Here is a 21,408-nt window from a genome sequence, read left to right as displayed (position 1 = left end):
AGAGAGAGGAGAAGGGAGGAGGCAGAGAAAAATATATAGTTCAATAAAAACAATTTAAAAGAAAAGAGTGAATCTGAGAAAGGAGTTATCCTCCAGATGAGGAAGATAGAGATTCATGGCCTCGAGAACAGCTGCTGTAGCTCCAAGCACCATGACCACATTCAAAGATAAGAGGCAGGGAGAGAGCGTCAAAAAGCCCCCACTTTCCCCTTGGTCTCTCATCAGAAATCGAATATATCTTCCAGAAACTCCTGGCAGGCTTGCTTATTCAATTTGTTGAGCAGCACAGAATCCTATGGCTACGTTTTGCTGTAGAGGAGACAAGAAAATTGAGTATCTGACTATGTGTAGCCAAATCAAGCTTAAACCAATTATGATCAGGTCAACATGCCGATACCCTAGTAACAGTAGAGTAGAAAATGAAAAGAGTTTGGTAGGTTCCTTGATTACATGACTGAGCAGCTCAATAGCCAACTCCTATAGTTAGGGGGAAATGTGTATTTGATTAGGGCATTGCTAGTGGGAGTCTCTGGTACTGCGGTCAAATGCACATCAGTGAATACAATGATGCTGTTGATGAAGGCAATGGGGAGTAAATACATCCAGTCATACTACTTGCAGCTTGCATTTATTCAGCCAATAGTCACTGAGTGGCCACTGTGCTTGTGGTATTTATTCAACCAATAGTCATTGAGTGGCCACTGTGCTTGTGGCATTTTGAATGAAAATGTCCTCCTTACCCCCATGGGCTCATACATTTAAATGCTTGGTCCAAAGTTGATGGAACTCTTTGGAAAGGATTAGAAGCCATGGCTTTGTTGGAGGAGGTGTGTCACTAGAAGTGGGTTTAGGTTGCAAAAGCTTGTGCCAGGCCCAGTTTCTCTCTGTGTCCTTTGCCTGCAAACTAGGATGTAAGCTCTTAGCTATTGCTCCTGCCCGCCTGTCACCACACTCCCGTCCATGATGGTCATGAACTCTACTACCCTCTGGAACCATGATTCCCAACTAAATGCTTTCTTTTTTAAGTTGCCTTGAGCATGGTGTTTGGTCAAGAAAGTAGAAAAGTAACTAAGACAGTGCTCCAGGTACCGGTGGCATTCTGAAGATGTTAACAGTTCCTGCCGTGTTGCAGTGGGAAAGACAGATCAATTCCCAATAACCAGTCCTGTAAAAATACATCACCACAGAGGAACCATCCTGGGTCAGGAAAGGCTTTCCTGACTGGTGACTGTCATCTGAAAAGAGAATGTGAAGATCGAGGCTGCCATCTTCCCGGAAATGCATCTGGGATGCATTGGATCTATCTCCTACCTGTTGAAACACCCTCACTGTGATGGTCACCCTCCTCAGTTTCAGTCTTCCATCAAATCCTTACTGACCTTCTTGCTAGCATGGCCTGCTTCTTCTTTTAGCTATGCAGGATATGGTTGTATTCTGCCTTAGGGTCCCCATTGCTTCTTGCACCTCCCAGATCTACCCAGGAAACACCTTGCTGACTATCACCTTGGATTTAGTCAGCCCTCAACATTTATTTTAACTGGACTTGAAAACGACATTTATAGCATTAATCCCCATCTAGTTTCAGACAAGATCGGATAATGTTCATAGAAAAGCGTGTATGTAGCGTTCCTGCAAAAGTACACATCTAGAGGCATAGATTTTTCTACATAATCTTTTTTTTTCTTTTTAAGAAAATACTAATACTTGTTATTATTAGGGTCAAGGGTGTGGTCAGTGTCAGAAAGCTTGTCTAGGATCCAGGAGACCCTTAGTTGGATCCCTAGCACTGAAATATTAGTAATGGTGATTAGTAAATGGTAACATTACATTTCTGTCAACTATCATCACATCTAAGCTGTAGTCTGCTTGATTTATTACGTTTATTCCAACCTTGTTGCTTAGCTTTAGGTACAAGGTGTTTGGGATTTCTCAAGGCGGTCCAATCCTTGAATTGATCTAGCTCCATTGAGCATCTTCAGAGAGACAATTGTCCTGGACGATAGAATGTTCTTCCTGAAAGTGACACATTGTTAATCTTCAGAGTAGGCAAATACAGGGGACACTGATTAAAAAGCACGGTGGTATACTACCAAGCCCTTGCAAGTATACACCCTTTAAAGATTGTCAGGTCAGAGAGAGGGAGTGGCCTGGCCATTGGTCCCAAACCATGAGATTTTTAAGAGGTGTTCCCTGTGGTAGTTGTTTGGTTCTGGGAAGTCACCAGGACAAACAGAGCGCTAGCGACCCGTAGCCAGTTTTAAGTGTTTATCTAACTCTGCCACCCTCTGGCAAAAATTCAAGATGCATCCTCTGGGTGAAGGTATCAGGTTCTAAAGTTGTGGCAGGCATGCGAACTACCATTGGCCTTAAGTTCAAAGCTGCCCGCACTCCCGGTGGAGTCAAATCCGGCGGGCGTTTCTCCTCTGTACAAGTTGTAGTCCAGGGACAAGTCAGGGCGTGAAGAAAACTCGAGAAAAGACACATGAAGTCCCACTGGGGTCAGTATCTACCGTCCGAAGCAAGGCCAGCTGCGCCCTTCCCACGCCGGCCGGCGCCCACTAGCGCAGTGGCTGATCGGGGGAGGAGGCGGGGTCCCCAGGCGCAGAGCCCAAATCTGTGCGCTTCCCGGTCCTCCTCCTCCGCGCCGTCACTGGCTGCATCTTTCTGCCCCGGCACAATAGAGGCTCCGCCCTCCCTCCGCTCCAGCCCCGCGGCGCCCTGGGCCAGCAGCCCTCCCTCGCCTTCCGCGCCGTGGCCACTGTCCGTCCTGCACTCGGTCCCCGTTGCTTCGAGTTTCCCGGCGCCAGTTTCCACCTGAGCCCACCCTGCGGTGACGCCCTCAGCGAACCGGCGCCCGCCTCCGCCCCCTCGGTCACCTCTTTCTTGTGCCCTCTCTGCACAGTTCTAGGCTGCTGGGGTCAGGGAGGAGATGCTCAGGGTCCCTGGGGAGTTCAGTCCTGCTCCACTCAGCCACACCCAGTTTTAGACGGCTCTCCGAGCAGCGGCCACTCTTCCGGACTCCTGTGAAGACGCCTTCCAGCCTGTCTTTGCTGAGATTCCCCAACCCAAGGTGGTCTCTGAAGGGACTAAGGTCTCTGTGTGTCGCCACTCATGGCCAGTCCTCTGACATTAGTTCTCTGCTTTGCTCTGATGGTGACATGGGTCTGGGGGTCCAGTACCCCTCCCACAGGGACAAGCGAGCCCCCTGATGTGGAAACAGTGGCACCCACGGAGGATGACACTCTGCAAAATGAGGCGGACAACCAGGAGAACGTTTTATCTCAGGTAGGATGAGGAATCTCACGCCCTCCCCTCTTGCCTTGGGGGGATGACAAGGATGTGAGGCTGGCCCTGGATGAAGAGTTGTGAGCAGCTGGTTTTCTCTTTATTTTTAGTGAGGGGGGGTATTTCCTTTTCGTTTATTATAGTATATTGTTTGTTTGGTTTTGGACAGACTTTCTTGTAGACCAGGCTGACTTCCAGCTCACTGTGTAGCTGAGGCTAGCCTTGAATTTCTGGTTCTCACTTCTCAAGTGTGGAGATTCCACCACTCTAGCTTTTTTGGTTGTTTTGTTAAGGTATCTTCTTAAAAGTCGGTGTATGGGTCCTCCTCTAACAATTATGGAGTGTTTCAAACTTGCCAAGTGAGGAGAAAGGAGGGGAAAGGAGGACTTCATACAGTCCTCGAGAAGAAAGGTGAATGTGTGTGTGCTGGTATAAAGGCTGTGAAAAGTACCTCTTGCCTGGAGAGTGCTTGTCACAATTGGAATGTGTAAACAGGAGGGCATGCTGGATAGGAGGCAGATGGCATAAGCCATGGGAGATGTTTTATGGGCTCAGATGGGACACTGGGGGGCCGAAGCACAGGGCGAAGACAACTGCCACATGTGTGATGCATATGAGGGGAACCCCAGGGCAGAGAGATTTATGTCAAGACCTGGTTCGCTGGGAGTAGAGAGAGGAAGTACGGATCCACACAGTGCTGGCTGATTCTCAGTGGGGGCCAAGTGACCCACGATAGTGATGAGCATTGTGGCGTGTCCATTTATGAATCTCACTCAGTCCTCAAAACACCCTGATAGCCCTCCCAGAGATGCTAGAGGTGAAAGGGCGAGCCCGGGGCTTCTGGCAGTCTCCAACCTTGTTCTCAGGACTGCAAGGGACACTTCTCTCACTTATGTGGCATTTGAGCTCTCCGATGCTGGCACTCTGATGTGCAGTGGGCGTCACCATGGTCTTCAGGATGAGTAGTGTCAGAGAAAGGATGCTGAGTATTGCCTGTGCCTCCACTAGGCTCTTAGTCTGGGTGAGAGAGAGAGAGAGAGAGAGAGAAAGCTGTCAGCCCTACTTTGAGGTTGATCAAATGCTTGTTTCTTCTTTTAATAATTATGCTAACATATGCCCTGTGCCCACCCATAACCTCACACTGACCCTTCAATTGAAAAGACTTAAAATTCCTCCCACTGGGGCTCTGGAAAACCATAAACAAAAGCTTGCCTGAAACCGGAGCCCCCTGAAGGGAAGGAACCCATCCCGGGTTCTCTGAGCAGGGTTGCCTAGGAACCTAGGCAGTTTCAGAAAGGAGACAGGAACGATTTATTATCAGCGTGGAGAGACTAGCTGCTTAAGTCACCCTGAACTACACACACCTCCTTCTCCCACTTGGTCCAGTCTGTATTTGACAACAATCTTAAAGCAAACATTAGCTTTAGAAGAAACCCAACCATTGCAAGGAAAACATTACAAGCCCTCTTCCCGCAGACAGTATCCCGAGGAACCTTGGCAGGCTCCAAGCCGGCCTGCTGCCATCGTTGTCAAATGAAGGAACCCCTCTGCCTGGTTAGGATAGGAGCCTTGGCTCTGGGGATATAAGGCCTATTGGAGATGAGATGATGGGACTTATGAGGGCTTTTCTCCCAGGCCAGGGACCACAGAAAGCCTGCATGAGGAGGCTGGGAGGAGCATGTGTCCAGAAGGAAATGTTTAACATTGTAACTAATTTTGGTTCTTCTGGTTTGGGGCTAGAGTTTTGGGTCAGTAGTCAAACTTAGGCTACATAAACCTTACAGACTTCTGGATCTGGTTTTTTTTTCCCTGTCTCTACCAGATCTCTGTCAATCTAATCTGTCTTTGAAGGCTCACATCAAATACCACTTCCTCCAAGCAGATGAAACCTTAGCTCCCAGCACAAGTTTATCCCTGCTCTTCAGGGGCACTTGGCGCTGTCTAGTCTGTGTACCTTACTTCTGTGGGCTATTCCGGAACAGGCTCTCTGCCTGGCCCATCACTGCCTCTCAGCATGCTTCGCGCAGACCTGAGGAGGTGCTCTGTAAGTGTTGAAGAAATGGAGGAGACCCCTGTAGTCCTCATCATCCAAAGGCCAGCTTTCCCATTCCTCCTTCAACTCTGTCTCCGTTTCTAATGTAAACCTGGATTTGAGCAAATGGGCTATTGAAAGAACAATGAGGATTGGTTTTGGTTTTGTTTTCTTTAAATGGTAAAAGGCTAAGCCCCCCCTCCCCCTGCGAGAAATAGACAGCTTTCCAAGGCCAACGTGCTAGCAGAGTTCTGAGTACATTCAAGGAAATGTCTGTGTCAGCGAATTATGAGCTATGACTTGTTCACTCCATGGCTCAGGGCTAAAGCCTTTGGCTAGGGCATTTGACAAAGTGAAATGACAGCCTCCTAGAGAAGCCTGTTTTTGCATACCTCCAACTCCGTCTCTATGTGTGTGTCTAGTTGCTGGGAGACTACGACAAAGTGAAGGCTGTGTCTGAGGGCTCCGACTGCCAGTGCAAGTGCGTGGTGAGACCACTGGGCCGAGACGCCTGCCAAAGGATCAACACGGGGGCTTCGAGAAAGGAAGATGTCTACACTGTGGAAACCATCACCTCGGGCTCCTCCTGTAAATGTGCTTGTGTTGCTCCCCCATCTGCCGTCAATCCTTGTGAGGGAGACTTCAGGCTCCAGAAGCTTCGGGAAGCAGACAGCCGGGATTTGAAGGTAGGAGCTGGCAATGGGGAAGTGCCTTGGATCAGAGGGTCCCTTGGGGTTCTAAGAGACTACGTACTCGTGACTGGGCATGGAAGGTCTTCGAAGAAGGTCAGGTCTGGCCCCTTGAGTCTTCAGTGTCGATTTGAGGCTGATCTAACAAGCTGGACGTTTTCATCTCTGAAGTCAGAGAGAGATGGGAGTGGGAGGAGAAAATTTTGCCCGATGCCCACCCCTCCTATGCAACCAGGGAGGCCAGGCCTTGGAGAAGCTGCCAGGCCCATCTGGCCAAAAGAACTCAGTGTTCTCCAGGAAAATCGCTGTTACAATTTACTGTCTGCCTACCAAGAACACAAAAGATGCTAAAGGCACAAAAAGGAGTGAGCCCTTTGGTCCTGGCACCACTCTTAGAGTGACTTGCTCCAGTCAGGTCTTTACTACCCCAGGGCTTGTGTTTTGTAAGCGGGGAAATTTAGGTCCACGTGGACAGCCCCTTGGTTGGCTGGGGGCTTCAGCTGCCCTGTTCTGGCTCTTTCACTAGCAGTGTGGGGAGGTCAGACTGCCTTGTGTTCCAGTCTTTGCTGCCTTGATTTCTCTGAGTTCAGCGCCCTTGAATACAGTGTGGAGGGCCTTGGGGCATCTGGGAACATTGATGGATGACACCCATTGAGTAGTTGGCACAATGCCCATGAGTGAATGAGGGGAGGGCTGATGTGTTGCTGCTGGGTCTAGGATCTGGCACCCACTCGCTGACATAGTGGCAGAGACCTTTTTAACATGACAAGGACTGGCTCGGGTTTGGCCATGTGACTCAGGGTGGTGGCTCTATCCAGGGCTACTTTCCGAAGCCAGTATCACAGTATTCAGTTCTAGGGTTGGACCCTGTGGGGATTTCTGGAACCACACCAGACAAAATCTGTTAGGACTCAGGAAAGTTATGAAAGTCCATGCTAACCAGCTATAGGATCCTGGGATGGGAAGAGCATTTCAGTGTGGAGTTCTTCATTTGGAAGCAAAGCAAGGAGATCATGGGGAGCAAAGATTACAGAGGCGTGGCCCAGCACTCTCCCCCACACAGGCCCTTGGTTGGAAGGAAGGCGCTTTCCCATGTCTCACCTGTCCTTTTGCCTCAGCTCTGCAGGCCCTGGATGCTGCCACAGCCTAAGTTATTAGGGGAGGTATTTGGAAAAGACAAGAAGGCTGTATGCCCTGAGGCAGGATGCCACCTCAAACACGGACCACTGTGTTGTTTATAAGCCAGGGTCAGTTTAGTTTTCTGTACTGAGAAGATACTGGGTGACTTTCAGGGCGTTTAGTCTAGAAAGAAGTGAAGGGTTTCAGAAGCATGTCCTCGAGGTGCTGGCATACTCTGAATTACCTGCTAGTGAAGAGTGAGTCATATATATGTATATACACACACACACACACATGCACACACACACACACACACACACACACACACACACACACACACATATATATATATATATATATATATATATATATATATATATATATAGAGAGAGAGAGAGAGAGAGAGAGAGAGAACAGGGATGAGGAGCTTAGAGTCTAGTAAGAAAGGCAGAATGGAAGCAGCTGGCCTGTTCTGTAACAGACACAAACAACCTGTTAAAGCATCTAGACCCCAGGTTTATGTTCCTGTAAGGTCATCTATCTAACTGACTTTTTGCTGGCAGACTACACATCACAGCTGGGGCTTTTCTGTGTCCTACACAGATGTGCTTCCCAGGGTACTTCTCAATTCCTGGCTCGTGACCTCCATATAGAGCCTCCAACATAGAGACCTGAAAGAGAACTTCTTTCTTGGAGTTCTCTTGGCCCCAGCCCTGAACCTGAACTAACTAACCCTCTGTTCTTTTTCCTTAGCTTTCCACAATTATAGACATGCTGGAAGGAGCTTTCTATGGCCTGGATCTCCTAAAACTGCATTCAGTCACCACCAAACTGGTGGGGCGAGTGGATAAGCTGGAAGAGGTAAGGAAGAGTCCAGTCTTACTATTGTTTTTGCAGGCGGGCCCCAAAGGATAGAACCCTTTAGTTCTGCTCACTCGGCCCCCTGGGAGAAGCTCATGGACGGGTGCTGCTGGCTGACGTCTAGCTCTTGTGCCCAAAGAGTTACTGCTTCAAGCGCAAATAAATGTATTGTGTTAGTTTCGGAGTGTGGCTCTAGAGCAATGGTTCTCAACCGTCCTACGGCTGTGGCCCTTTAATACAATTCCTCACATTGTTTCATTGCTACTTCATAACTGTAGTTTTGCTACTGTTTTGAATTGTAATGTAAATATCTTATATGGGAGCCCTGTGAAAGGGTCATGCAACCCCAAAGGGCTCGCAACCCACAGGTTGAGAACCGCTGCTCTAAGTGCTGGATTTAATAACATTTGTAGCTGTTTTGCTGAATATGTATGGGTTGCTGACCACAAACATGTCGGCATTCCTCATGGAATAGATAGGCTTTGGGGGTCCTATCATGGGGAGTCGGAGGTTCCCTGCTGAGTGATTAGTAGCTGTGAGAAAGAGAGGATCTCTAGTTTATGCAGAAAGCAGCAGGCTTGGAGTTAGCAGAGTGAGTTACTCTGTCGGCCGCCACCAAGCAGCCATGCCCCCGCCCCTCTCATGATGTCCTGCCCACTTTTGTATGATTTTCTGGGCGACAAAAGGTACACTAATCATGACGGAACTACGTCAAAATCATTAAACATAGCATCATCTAAGTTACGATCAAGGAGAGGCGAGGGTAAACATTCCCACAATACCCTGCTGGGAATGCTGGGCAGAGAAGATGAATCACTGCATTCATGATTAGCTAGCTCAGCACCTTCCCTTCACTCGTAAAAGACACTCCCAGAAGGGCCTGTGAGATGAGTCAGTTGCTAGAGGTGCTTGCCCCCTGCGCCTTTACTGAGTTCAATCCCTGGGACCCACATAGTGGCAGGAGAGTACAGACTTCCCCAAGGGACCTCTGACTTCCACACCTGTGCTGTGGCGCGCGCGCACACACACACACACACACACACACACACACACACACAGAGAGAGAGAGAGAGAGAGAGAGAGAGAGAGAGAGAGAGAGAGAGAGAGAGAGAGAAACAGATTTTTAACTGTCCCCAAAAGCCAGTCATGGTAGCCCATGTCTCTAATCCCATCTCTTGGGATGCAGAAGCAGAAGGATCATGCGTTCAGTGTCAGCCTGAATTACATAGCAAGGCTTGTTTCAAAACCCTTTCCTAGAAAGTGAACCCCAGTTCTGCTTCTGTCACTCTTAAGTTTAGACCCTTCCGTGCTGAGAAGAGTTTTCAGAATATGAACATTGCTCTGGGGACATCAGTGGGCCTAAAGTCACTTCAGTTGCCAAGTGTGATAAGAAGGGTCCAGGGTCTGCAGCTTGAGCCTGCAGACAGAGTGAGGCAGCCACATGGGCCACATCAGCCCTCTCTACTCTGCCGACTGTCACCAGAGGGACTTCCTGGCGAAGTAGAGCCGATATTGATAACTAGAATGACATTACCATCTCACTTCAGGAATCCATGCAAACACAGGACCCTTCCAAACGCATTGGTTCCGAAGGGTCAAACCAGAGCCCAGAGCTGGAAAGTGCCTCAGTTCCCAGAGTCCCCTAGAACTGTCCAAATGTGTGATATCCCTTTAAGAAAACAATTAACAGCCACCCTTCACAGTTTCATTTGCCCTTGACAGCCACATAGTTTCCATTCTTGCCAGCAAGTACAGCTCGGGAAGATAGCTCTGTGAGAGGAGATCAGAGGCCAAGGGCAGTTACCCATCCTCAGAAGAGGCCAGTGGAATGGACTCCCAAGATGGACCAAGCCCATTCCAGCTCCCATGACAGCGGACCCACTTCTGGCTGGGGGCGAAGCGGGAGGAATCTGGTGCAGGGCAGTGCAGTGGCCCAGCGGGATGGCACTGAGTCACTGAGGTTTTGTCTCAATCGTCATAGTGACGAGAGTATCTCTTTTCAACGCTCACGTTTGGTAGCCAGCGTTGGACTTTTATAATAGCCGTCCTTGTATTTACACAGCATTTTACAGGTTTTTTTTTTTTTTTTTTTTTTTTTTTTACACATTCCATATACATTTAGTGATTTGTTTCTGTGAGCTGAGCAGGATGTGCGCCCTCAGGAAATTCCATGGCTTGCCTGAAATCAAGAGTTAGGGCTGGGTTCTGGTTCAGGCCTTCTGGTTCTGGTCCAGGGCTCTTTCTAATCAATCTCAGAAGTTCCTTCCAGTTCTTGTTGTCTGCCCTGTTGGCATCAGTTTTTCCTAACCAGAGTTTAAAAACCATAGTTCTTCCAAAAGAGTCTCTCAAGGAAATGTGGCTGTCTCCCATATGTATGAAGGTCCCACTCCAGGGAGGTTTCCCTAAGCCAAACAACCCGAGGGAACAGGTCGCTGTGCTGACAGGAGTCTTTTGACCCATGAGGTAAAACGCTGTATCCTAGACTGTGGTGGACTCAAGACTATGCAGGGCGTCTGTCTGGGGTATGCAGTGATTGAAAAGGCAGAATGTGGGTAAATGGAAAAAACACTCCCTCTCTCCAGCCCAGCTCTGTAGGAGGAACTGAAGTAAAATTCTGCTCCCACTTCTTTCAGATTCTTGAATCCCAAGGGGAGTTCTTTGGAGGTCAGACAAGACCAAAGGAGGTCAGATTGGAGGGTTTGTTCTCTCAGAGTAAGTGTGTTGCTTGGCAGAGCAAGTGGGCACACATGTGCACATCTGTCTCAGGCACAGAGGAGAGTGTAGGCATGGAAACCTCATTTGCAGATGAAAGAGGAAGGAAGAGGGGAGAAATGAATCCCAGTCAGAGACTCCTCACTCAGTAAAATCCTCGCTGGCAGCTCTGCCTGCGGGTTGAGTTGAGTTGAGTTGAGCTTTTATTTTGAATGATGTTAGCACACCCACAACCCCCACGACCTCCCAGGCTCACTCCCAGGGAAGCTTAATCACCTTCCTTGTTTTCTTTTCTTTTTTTAGGTATTTTTTAAAAGGATTTATTTATTTCATTTTTATGTATTTGAGCTTTTGCCACTTGTGTACCTGGTACCCATGGAGGTCAGAAGAGGGCATCAGACCCCCTTGAACTAGAGTCACAGATGGTTGTACAGATGGTTGTGGGTGCTGGGAGCGGGACCCTGTCTTCTGCAAGAGCAGCCAGTGCTCTTAACCACTGATTCATCTCTCCAGCCCCCTCCTTGCTTTGCTGTACAAGTTTATTCTCTAAGGATGAGTCCCAAGTGTGATAGCTGTATCTGTTTTGGAACTTTGATTATATAGACTTCTATAGATCACATGTGTGTCTTTGAGAACGTGTATATGTTGAGCTGCTGTCCCCTAACTTCACATTTTCAACATTTAACTCTGTTGTTTCTGTGTTTTCTGATTCACCAGTTTTTATTCCTCTGTACCATTCTGCTATATGGATATACTATATGGATATTACCTATATGTTCAGTGATGATAGACATGTGAATTATTTCCACATCCATCATTCAGAACAGCCCAGGAACACCCCTGTGTAGCACCAACCCTGTATAGGGTGCGCCCGGGCACATGCCTGCTCGCATTATCTATGGCATAAGACAAAGAATAAAGCGAGTGGACCATTAATTATCAGAGGGCATCGGTTCTTAGCCTTCCTAATGCTATGTGCCTTTAATACAGGTTATACAGGTTCCTCATGTTGTGGTGACCCCCCAACTATAAAATATTTTGTTGCTATTTCATAACTGTAATTTTGCTACTGTTATGAATAGTAATGCAAGTATCTGATACACAGGATATATGATATGTGACCCCCTAAGGGGTCATGACACACAGTTTGAGAATTGCTGTTTTAGACCTTAAGGGGGTATTGCCAAACTGTTTTCTCGAGCGAGTATAAGCTTATGTCCCCCCAAGCCGATATGAAACTTCATCAGTCCTTGATAAGGCCAGGCTTTGTAATCTGGGGAGGGGCAGATATACTGTAGTGAAACTATTGGATTGGGTTTCAAAATCTGAGCCCCAAACACCTTTCATATTCACTTTGGGGAGTCCTGAAACTCATGCACCCTGCTTTGAGAACTGGTGCAGGAAGAAGAAACAGCCTTCAACATGGTAGACTCATGCCGACAGCCTCCTGCCAATGGCTGGGGAGGGAAGGGAATTCAGAGACTGTGATGGGGGAGGTGCAGTTGAAAGATGGGTAGACACAGCATAAGTGCTGGAAGAGGGGAAGAGAGGAAGTTTAGGAGGGAACCCTATAGTTTCCAAGGGCGATGATAAACCCAGCTCATTGCACACAGACCTAGGTGGCACTGATTCAACGGGAAGCAGAGTTTCGCCCTTAACTCCAGGTGTATCATGGACACAGAGACTTTCCAGGTTGTCTAAGACTGAAGCTGATTCTAAAGGCTGCAGGGTTAGAAGCATGGGCTGTGACACCTAGTACTGCATATTACTTCCAGGAGCTTAATCAGAGGTGAAGAAAATGATGGAAGAAAGATTATTAAAAGACAGCTCTATTGTGGAGCTTCGGTGGGATAAAATTCCCATAAATATACAAATCTTTTGAAATGTTATTTATTTATTTATTTATATGAATATAGATGTAAAGATTCTTTTTTTTATTGATTTTATTGAGCTACACATTTTTCTCTGCTCCTCTCCCTTCCTCTCCTCTCCCCTTCTGTCCTCTCCCATGATCCTCATGCTCCCAATTTGCTCAGGAGATCTTGTCCTTTTCTACTTCCCATGTAGATTAGATCCATGTATGTCTCTCTTAGGGTCCTCTTTGTTGTCTAGGTTCTCTGGGATTGTGAATTATAGGCTGCTTTTCTTTGCTTTATATCTAAAAGCCACTCATGAGTGAGTTCATATGATATTTGTGGAACCCCACCCCTAGTGGCAGGACACCTATAAACAGTTGTGTGCACGTGTCTGGATATGCCTGTCTATGGCCGTGTGTATGTATTTGTATATGTGTGACTGCATATCCCATGCTTATAAAATACATAATACAAACTGGTAGCCCTCACCTATAGTGTCAGCCGCTAGGAGCTGGAAGCAGGAAGATCAAGAATTCAGGGTAATTCCTGGCAATAGGGAGTTCAAGGCCAGCCTGGTTGACTTAAGATACCATCACAAGTAACAGCAAAGAAACAAAACCAAATACATGCATGCCTACAATTTTTCGAAGTGAGGTTTCTGTTGCTGGGCCCGTGTGTGGCTTTTCCTTTATCCCTGGGCACCAGTGAGCACTGGGGAGGACATTGTGCATCAGCTGAAGCGTTTTCTCCAGATAGTGTTCCTCTGAGGAAGATTAGAAGTCTCGGCTGGATTTTGCAGGCTCAGAACTAGCATGCTCTCCCTAGAATGCACTGGCCCAGGCATTGATGAGATTCTTTCCGAAATCTGAAGATCTATTGTTTTCTGTGGTTCTGACTCAGAAGGTACCATCAAAGGAGCATTCCTCACTCAGGGGGATACACATTTGCACTAACAAGAAATGTAATTTTCACCTATGCAGTGCTGGCACCGAGTTAGGGAAAAATTTGCTTTCCAATCTTCCCTTCCTCCCTACCTCTCAGTCCATCAAAACACCCCCAAGTGCTCTTTCTCCTGATCAGAAGGACTCTCTGCGGTCATTTTACCCTTGCAGCTTCCTCAAGCGCAGCTTTGGAGAGGAAGGTTTACTCTGTCTCCTGCAGTACACACTGGAAAGGCAGAGGGTCAGCTATAATATTTCCAGTATACACTTCTGCTTTACTTAAATAAATTTACATCTTAATGTGAGTTCAAGCCAATATGTCACCTCTCCTGGGGCTTTCTATGCTTCAAATTTAATTTGCTACTGTGGAGTTCAAGCTTTACTTCTTGGCTAAAGGTATAGGAGTCTGCCTTGCATCCACTGGCTTAGGTAAAGTTCATCACTGCCAGGATATGACGGAGCATGGGGCTAAGTGTCTGAAGGTTCATCTAACATTGAAACTCATCCCCAGGATCCTGAACTTATCTGAGCCCCCTTCCAAGCTTGGGATCTCCTGAGGTCAGCTGGCCGGGGATCTCCTGAGGGCAGCTGGCCGGGGATCTCCTGAGGGCAGCTGGGTAGTAGTAGTCCTCTTTGTTCCCCAGGCCTGGCTAAGCAGCACCTGACACGCACAAGATGCTCAGCAGCTGTTCAGTTAGGAAGGGATTTAGAGCAGCAGCCCGGGACTCCCTCACCCCAGGTCCACCTGCTCCACCAGCTGTGGTCGGAGGGATTGGGCCACAGCCTTCCTTCTGTGCCGCCGTCAGGCGCACCGGCTGCTCGCAGCTGCTCTTCCTACCCTCGCTCTCTTACTAGTTAGCTGGGTGACAGCTGTCAGCTGGGATGGCTGTCCCTGGCCATCTGGTCTGAGTTGTATCCCCAAGGGCTCAGATGAGGAGGGGGACAGCCAGGGCAAGCTGACAAGAACCATAGCTCTCCCACTTTTGATTCCTTCACCCCTACACAACTTCACAATACAACTGCAAGACCACTTCACGTTTGCTATCAGCTCCCGGGCCTGGTGCACGCCAAAGTAGCTGATGTACTGACTTGGGAGCAAGGTTTGGCCCACATGCAATCTGGCCCAGGTTCCTCCTTCATGTATCTAATGTATCCCAGGGTTCTTTCTTCCCTCCCTGCCTCAGCCATCCCAACCGTAGCGCTCCTTTCCATTCACATCTGTTTGTCTGCTTCTGTGACAGAAAAGGCCATTCTGCAGCTGCGCCACCTCTGTGTGTCCAGCCTACTTTGCTCCCAGGAACTCTGTCACACACAGCCCCTGGTCTGCTCTCTGTAACAAGCCTGGTTGCAGCGGATGCCTTCATTCTTTCTCCAATCTGCTTGGAAAGGTTCCGTTGGTGGCATGGCTATAAAATTAGGCTGTGGCCTCCAGAGCCTTTCCCCGTCCATACTCTTCATTCTGGTTAGTAAAGCAAGGCCATAGAGAGCTGCCAGAGCTCTGCCACCTTCCTCCCTCACCCTAAGTAGTTCTGTCCTAAGTAAGGCACCGTACCTTCTGTCTCCACCTTCCATGCCCACCCTTGTCCAATAGCTATGAGAGTTGAGTCTGCACCCAGAGGAAACCCCTTCCCCGCGCCCATGCTCCCAGCGTGCACATTTGGGTGTACTGGCTTCCACACCAATGCAAATTATATGCTGAGCAGTGTATTGATGAATGTCCCTTGCTGACCCCCGTTCCACCTATGCGTTGTTGCTACATTGCCCAGGGACCCTGCCCAGCCCGCGTGCTCCCTCCCTCTGGTTTTTGTAGTCTTGCTTACAGTTAGCACTGACACCATATGACCTCCTGGGCTTGCTCTCAGCTGATAGCTTGCCATGCTATACCCAACTGCATGTCTTTCTGGTGCGTGACACTTTCAGTGAACACTCCCCGGTTCCCTAGTCTAGGGACTCCTAGCCAAGCTTGCAGATCTTTAATTGTGTTCAGCCGTCTATTCCAGCCCTCTGGGATGCCTGCTCTTTCACTTTTCCTCTCCACCCTCCACTTCATGGCGCCAGGATCCTTGGCAAGGACCATGTAGAAAGCTGGCGTAAGCCAGATAGGCACCCTTCTTGCTGTCTTCAGTGCGTTCTTCATGAGTCAAGTTGTATACGCCGTAAATGTCATGGCTTCAGCTGTCCCAGAGGGGAGGAGCTTGAGGCATGAGGGTGTGGTGTTTGCCCATTTGACAGGGTAGGATCCTAAGCGTCCTGAGTGGGTGAATGCCACACCACACACCTCCAAGAAGTGCCCCCATGAAAGGTCCTTGGTGTGATGATGACAGCCTCAGAGAGAGCCAGCAGCCGTACATGGGAGGTGGCTGGGTAGAGGTAGCCTCAAAGGGGCAGCAGCTGCTGCTGCCACCCTAGGGACATCAGCTGGCTTAATCCAACAGGCTGATGGGGGTGATGCCACCTCCAGCCTAGTGTTTATTCAGGCGGCAACAGGCTTTGCTGTTCCCACGAGGAAAATAAACTATATAACTCTTCTGGGTTTTTAGAGCTGGCCTGCGTCAAACCCTCCTCTGTGGAAATCCAAACTAAAGGCCTTGCTGAAATCAAAAAGAGAATTAGACTATAAGCCAATGGGCAGGGAACCCCTGGGGCCCAGTGGGCAGGAGCCAGGAGTTGCACCTGTGGGCTGCTGCACTGGAAAATCACGTTTGGGGGTGCTCTGGAATCAGAGGGCAGCCTTTCATACAATAAAGACACTCAAGCCCACGTGCCCCACCATCTCGAGCACTCCAAAATATCAGCCGTTTGGGTGGAGTCCTGGGTCCCTTGCTGGGAAGTGGGTCTAAGCACAACTCAGCCCTCTTGGGGTGCTGTCCCTGCCCTTGGTGGGGAGTCAGTACTGGCCTCTTTTTGTGTGCCACATTCATTTAGTTTCCCATAATTCTTTACTCTTGTTGGTGTTTGCTCATTTCTTGGTCTGTTGTTTACTTCCTATGGAAGATGACCTTCTCCAGAGTGAGATCCTCACTGAGCCATCCCTGTGGTCCTCAGCATCCATGCCTGCTCACTGGGCCACCCCCACTGAAGCCACCCCTGCAGTCCTCAGCATCCATGCCTGCTCACTGAGCCACCCCTGCGGTCCTCAGCATCCATGCACTAACAGAGAAGTTACACAGTGGGCCTCTGCGCTGCGGGCCTTTGTTCTCTGGTTTAGAGTAAGAGGCTATGGGAGAGATGGCTGCTCTAGGCTGGTTCATAAGAATGCCAGAGACCACGAACCTTTCCGCTCTTACCCAGGAAGACCTTGGCTGTCACAAACAGCTTTTCCCTACTTCTGTTTACTGGCTACCTCAAACTTCTATTTAAAGCAGCATTTCTCAAACTCCTTTGTGGACTCAGCACACCTGGAGATTTGGCGGAAATGAGGGTTCTGATCCTGTAGGTCTGGGAAGGGGGTGGTGCTAATGATGCTGGTCTCTTGTCCATTCCATGAGTAGTGAGGCTCTGTGGAAGCCCAGCATCCTGATTTGCTCTGCAGATATAGGATCTTTCGTGCATCTGAAAGTTAACTACAGGGATGCTGAGGCATCTTTGAAGTGCTTGGTACTGCGGAGGATGGGCTGGACTGGCTGGGCACCCTTAGTAGTCTAGTAAGTGAACTTCGAGAGCAAAGGCCAGCAGGGGGTTGGGCGATGAGTCAGCTCTGCCACATTTTATTTATCGTGATGGTGTGTAAAAATGATGTGTGTATGTGTGCCATAGTTCACGTGTAGAGGACAACTTTGTGGAGTCGAGTTCTTTCCTTCCAACTTTATGTGGGTTCTGGGAATGAAGCTTAGGTTTCCATGTTTTTTGAAGCAAGTGACTTAACCCTCAGAGACATCTTACTGGCCTTCTACCAGTTTTTTTTTTTCTTTTAATGACATTTAGCAAATTGCACCCATGCTGTAGGCCTCAGCAACTTCTCTGTAATAGGAAAGATTAGGCCTGAGTACTGTTCCAATGATGATGCTATGAACAATACCTGCCTAGTATATTCTCTATGCAGTCAGATGTACCAGTTAATTCCATCCTCATAACCATGTATAGGGCACATGCTGGTACTGCCAACATTTCGCTAATGGGAAATGGCTGCCGAGGGAGTTTAAATAACTCGCCTGAGGTCATCAAGCTAGGAATAGCAGCAGTGAGGTGTGAACTGAACACCCTCCTCCGGAATCTATGACTTTAACCATTGCACCCCTGAAGCCCTGTCGGGAAAAGGCCACAGGCTCTCATTCTTGGTGACTTCTCCAAATGAGACCCGTTTCTCACGGACTGTAGTTTTCACAGTGAATTCTGCGCCATTGGGATAGCCTGGCGTGGGCTAACCTGTGGAGAACATGATGAGCTCTTGTAAAGCACAAGACAAACTGCCCCTCAAACGCTGCGCTGGCCGTTCTGGAGTCTGGAAAGTTCAACAAGAATCTACTGCGCTCCCCTGGGCCACCCCTACAGGAGGCCTGGAGCCACAGTGTCTGGGTGTCACCATCTTCTTGGATATGTGAACATCACCTTGGCTCTGAACCACCCAGGCTCCCTTCTAGGACATTAGTGGCACCAACTAGGCTGCAGGGCTCTGCTTTTGAAACCTCTAAGCTCTTGTGCTTTTGTCTGGTAAAGTGTAGAGAGCAAATATATCTTCTCTTTTACTCGGCTGCTTCCTCTATCAACCTCACCAGCTTAAAAAACAGGTCCCAGGGGTGAACACATCTGACATGTAATTTTAACTGATTTCGTGCACACGTGACCCTGGGGGTTGAACCAAGGACCTCACACATGCTAGGCAAGTGTTCTACTGCGGGCTACATCCTCAGCTCTTTTTGTGTCATTTATTTTGACAGTAAGTTGCTGAAGCTGAACTTGATCCTGCTCTGGATCCCAGGCTGCCCTTGAGCTAGCTCTGGATTCAAGGCTGCCGTTGAATTTGTAGTCTTTTTTTTTTTTGTTCCAGCCTCCTATGTAACTGGGACTATAAGCCCTAGTTACATAGCCTCTTTTATTATATTTATTTTCAGAGCTGAGGATGGAACCTGCGGTGTTGTCAAAGGTAGACAAGCTTCTACTACTTCTACTGCTGAACCGCATCCCCAATCTTCCTTTTTAAAAAAACCTTTTATTTTTTATTTGTGAATGGGAGCATGCACAGGTGCACACACACTCACACACATGTGCACATGTCACAGCATGTATGTGAAGGTTGGAAGACAACTTGCAAGGTTGGTTCTCTTCTTCCACCATGTCTAGGAATTGAAACCAAGTCATTCCCCTTGGTGGCAAGCACCCTTTCTTGCTGAGCTATGTTGCTAACTCCACTCAGAAATAACATTTTGAAGGGTTCTATTTTTATTATTTTTAATTATGTGTACATCTATATGCCTGTGTGCCTGTGTGCCTGTGTGTCCGTGTGTGGGCACGTGCATATGAATGCAGCTGTCTCCAGAGGCAGGAGGTGTCAGATCACTGTGGAGTTGTAGTTACAGGAGGGGTGTGAGCTTCCTGATGTGGGTGCTGGGAACCGAACTCGGGTTCTCTGCAAAAGCCCACGTAGAACATGTAGAGACTTATAGAAGCCTTAGTGTAGGACCATAATTGGACAATGTTGGATCCCTAAAGTCGCTTCCTCTAAAATAAACTTCTGGGCAGAGGGGATGGCTAAGCTCTGTGATTCAGATCCCACCCGCGCCCGCCTTCGGCAGGTACCTCCCCCCACTCCTGCTGGAACGTTCTGACTGTCATATCCGTCAGGTGAAGAATGTGCTGCAGTGTCTCTCCCCTGTGACAGCAGCCCCCTCCCCGAGACAGAACTCCGGGGGCGTTTGGAGCCTGCCTCAGGCATTTGGAAGACAGCAGTGCCAGCTGACCGTGATGCAGGTTTGGCCCTTTCTGGTGTGAACCAGGGCTAGAGCCAGGCAACTGCCAACTTGGGGTCATTTCAGGCAGCTGTTCTAAGGCATGGGTAGGAAACTCTGAAGCCAGCCTACCCATTTTCTGTGTGAGTGATCCAAAAGCGCGGGAACGAATGGTCTGCGCTCACAGGAAAGCAGTTAGCACACTCCTTTCTCCGACCAACTTTTCTAAAGTCGCCTCAATACACTTCTTTCATCCACTGAATGATTGATTCACTTGTGCAAGTGAATGGAATCGCTGGCACTGTTCTTCATCACTTGGTAAGAACACTGTATACGAAGAGCCAAAAAAGAGCTTGCCGGGTGCCCTGGCCACAGCAGTGCTGTTAGTAAGGAAGCTAAGGTAGTCTGAGCATGCTTAGCAGTTGGGTGTCTCAGAGCTGGAAACACTGGGTGCCTGTCACTGGTTCCCAGACCAGTGAGCCTCACTCTGAGCCATCTCATGTATCTCCATGGCTGCCTATCTCCATGCTCCAAGCTGTCCCCACACCTACACATCTCATGGTCGCTAGTTGCCTATTGCCTGTCTCCAAAACATTTTAATGTATTCTCTTTTCAAAAACTCTTTTTCCCCCCTCAGGAAGTCTCTAAAAATCTCACCAAGGAAAACGAGCAAATCAAAGAGGACGTGGAAGAAATTCGAACCGAGATGAATAAGCGAAGCAGAGAGAACTGCTCTGAAAACCTCCGAGGCAGCATGCCCGACATCCGCTCAGCCCTGCAGAGGGATGCAGCAGCAGCCTACGCCCACCCAGAGGTACAGCCCCACACCCCCAGGGCATCTCCTCAGCCTGGAAGAGTGAGATCCATTTCGGGAAGAGCTCTTCAGGGCTTAGTCCTTCCACAGCCAGGGTCTCTCTTCTGTGTAACAGCTCCTTAGGTTTGATGAGCAGGGATTAACTCAGCTTCACTCGACACTGACAGCCAGGGAAGTTCAGCGAGTAAGGACGGAAGTTAGTACTCAAATCTGGATCTTCTGAGCCTTGGCACCATTCTCACAATGCCCCTATTTGTGAGCATGTCCTTGCAGGACATATGTGCTCTCGTCCCTGGGACCATCCAGGTTTGTGCCTGTCCAGGCATCATGACTGATAGCACATTTTTTCCTCTCGGAAATGTCTCAACTTGGAGACAATAAACAATATGGTCCTCCTGCTTATAAGGGACTTGTTTAGCCACCGTCATCACTGTGTGGTCATCACTAAAGTTCTGGAAATCAGGCCAGACACAGGTCAGTACCCCATCTTACAGTTGGACGTAGATCTTGGATCAGTTGGAAAGCAGCAGGCAGAGTGTTTCAGACTCTGTCCCTTCCACCCAGTTTTAGAGCCCCGTCAGTCACCCCAGCATGTAGGGAAGCAAAGGAGATGTGGAAAGGGGTTAGAGTCCTCATCTGACTTCTCCCACTAGGCCATGTCTTTTTTTTTTTTTTCAAGACAAGGTTTTTTTGTAGCTTTGGAGCCTGTCCTAGAACTAGCTCTTGTAGACCAGGCTGGCCTCAAACTCACAGAGATCTGCCTGCCTCTGCCTCCCAAGTGCTGGGATTAGTGTGCACCACCACTGCCCGGCTTAGGCCCCATGTCTTAAAGCTTGTGCCACCTCACAAAACAACAGGCCTGAGACTAAGCCTTCGACACATGGACCTTTGAGGGGGGAACTTAAGATCCAAACTAGCAGGCCACATTATTTTGTGGGATTCTGTGGCCTGAGTCATTGTGAATTTGGATAGGAAGGAAGGTTGTGTATGTGGACTCAGGACTCTTTTTTCTTTTGGTTGGTTGTTGGTTAGCCTAGGCTAACCTAGGCTAGCCTCAAACTTGCTGTGTTGCCAAAGATGGCCTTGAACTCCTGATCCTCTTGCCTCCACCTCCCAGATGCTGGGGTTACAGAATCTGTAGACCACCATGCCTGGTCTATGAGGTGCTAAGGATTGAACCCAGGACTTTGTGCAAGATAAGCACTTTGCAAAGC

The 21,408-nt window shown here is 48.6% G+C and overlaps 1 protein-coding gene across 2 annotated transcripts in view; it reads left to right on the top strand.

Annotated features, from left to right (window-relative positions):
* Nucleotides 1-2,722: 2,722 nt before the first annotated feature.
* Olfml2b (olfactomedin like 2B) overlaps nucleotides 2,723-21,408 on the top strand; it is a 37,332-nt gene continuing 18,646 nt past the window's right edge. For both annotated transcript variants that reach the window (XM_057769787.1, XM_057769786.1), the window contains exons 1-4: nucleotides 2,723-3,285; nucleotides 5,740-6,003; nucleotides 7,879-7,986; nucleotides 20,018-20,194. In XM_057769787.1, coding sequence (XP_057625770.1) covers nucleotides 3,112-3,285; nucleotides 5,740-6,003; nucleotides 7,879-7,986; nucleotides 20,018-20,194 — 723 coding nt within the window. In that variant the 5' untranslated portion in view covers nucleotides 2,723-3,111. The remainder of the gene's footprint in view (nucleotides 3,286-5,739; nucleotides 6,004-7,878; nucleotides 7,987-20,017; nucleotides 20,195-21,408) is intronic.

Source organism: Chionomys nivalis, chromosome 5 (genome assembly GCF_950005125.1).
Source record: "Chionomys nivalis chromosome 5, mChiNiv1.1, whole genome shotgun sequence".
Taxonomy (NCBI): Eukaryota; Metazoa; Chordata; class Mammalia; order Rodentia; family Cricetidae; genus Chionomys; species Chionomys nivalis.
The sequence above is the reverse complement of the archived record's forward strand: the minus strand, read 5'-3'. Positions and strand labels throughout refer to the sequence as shown.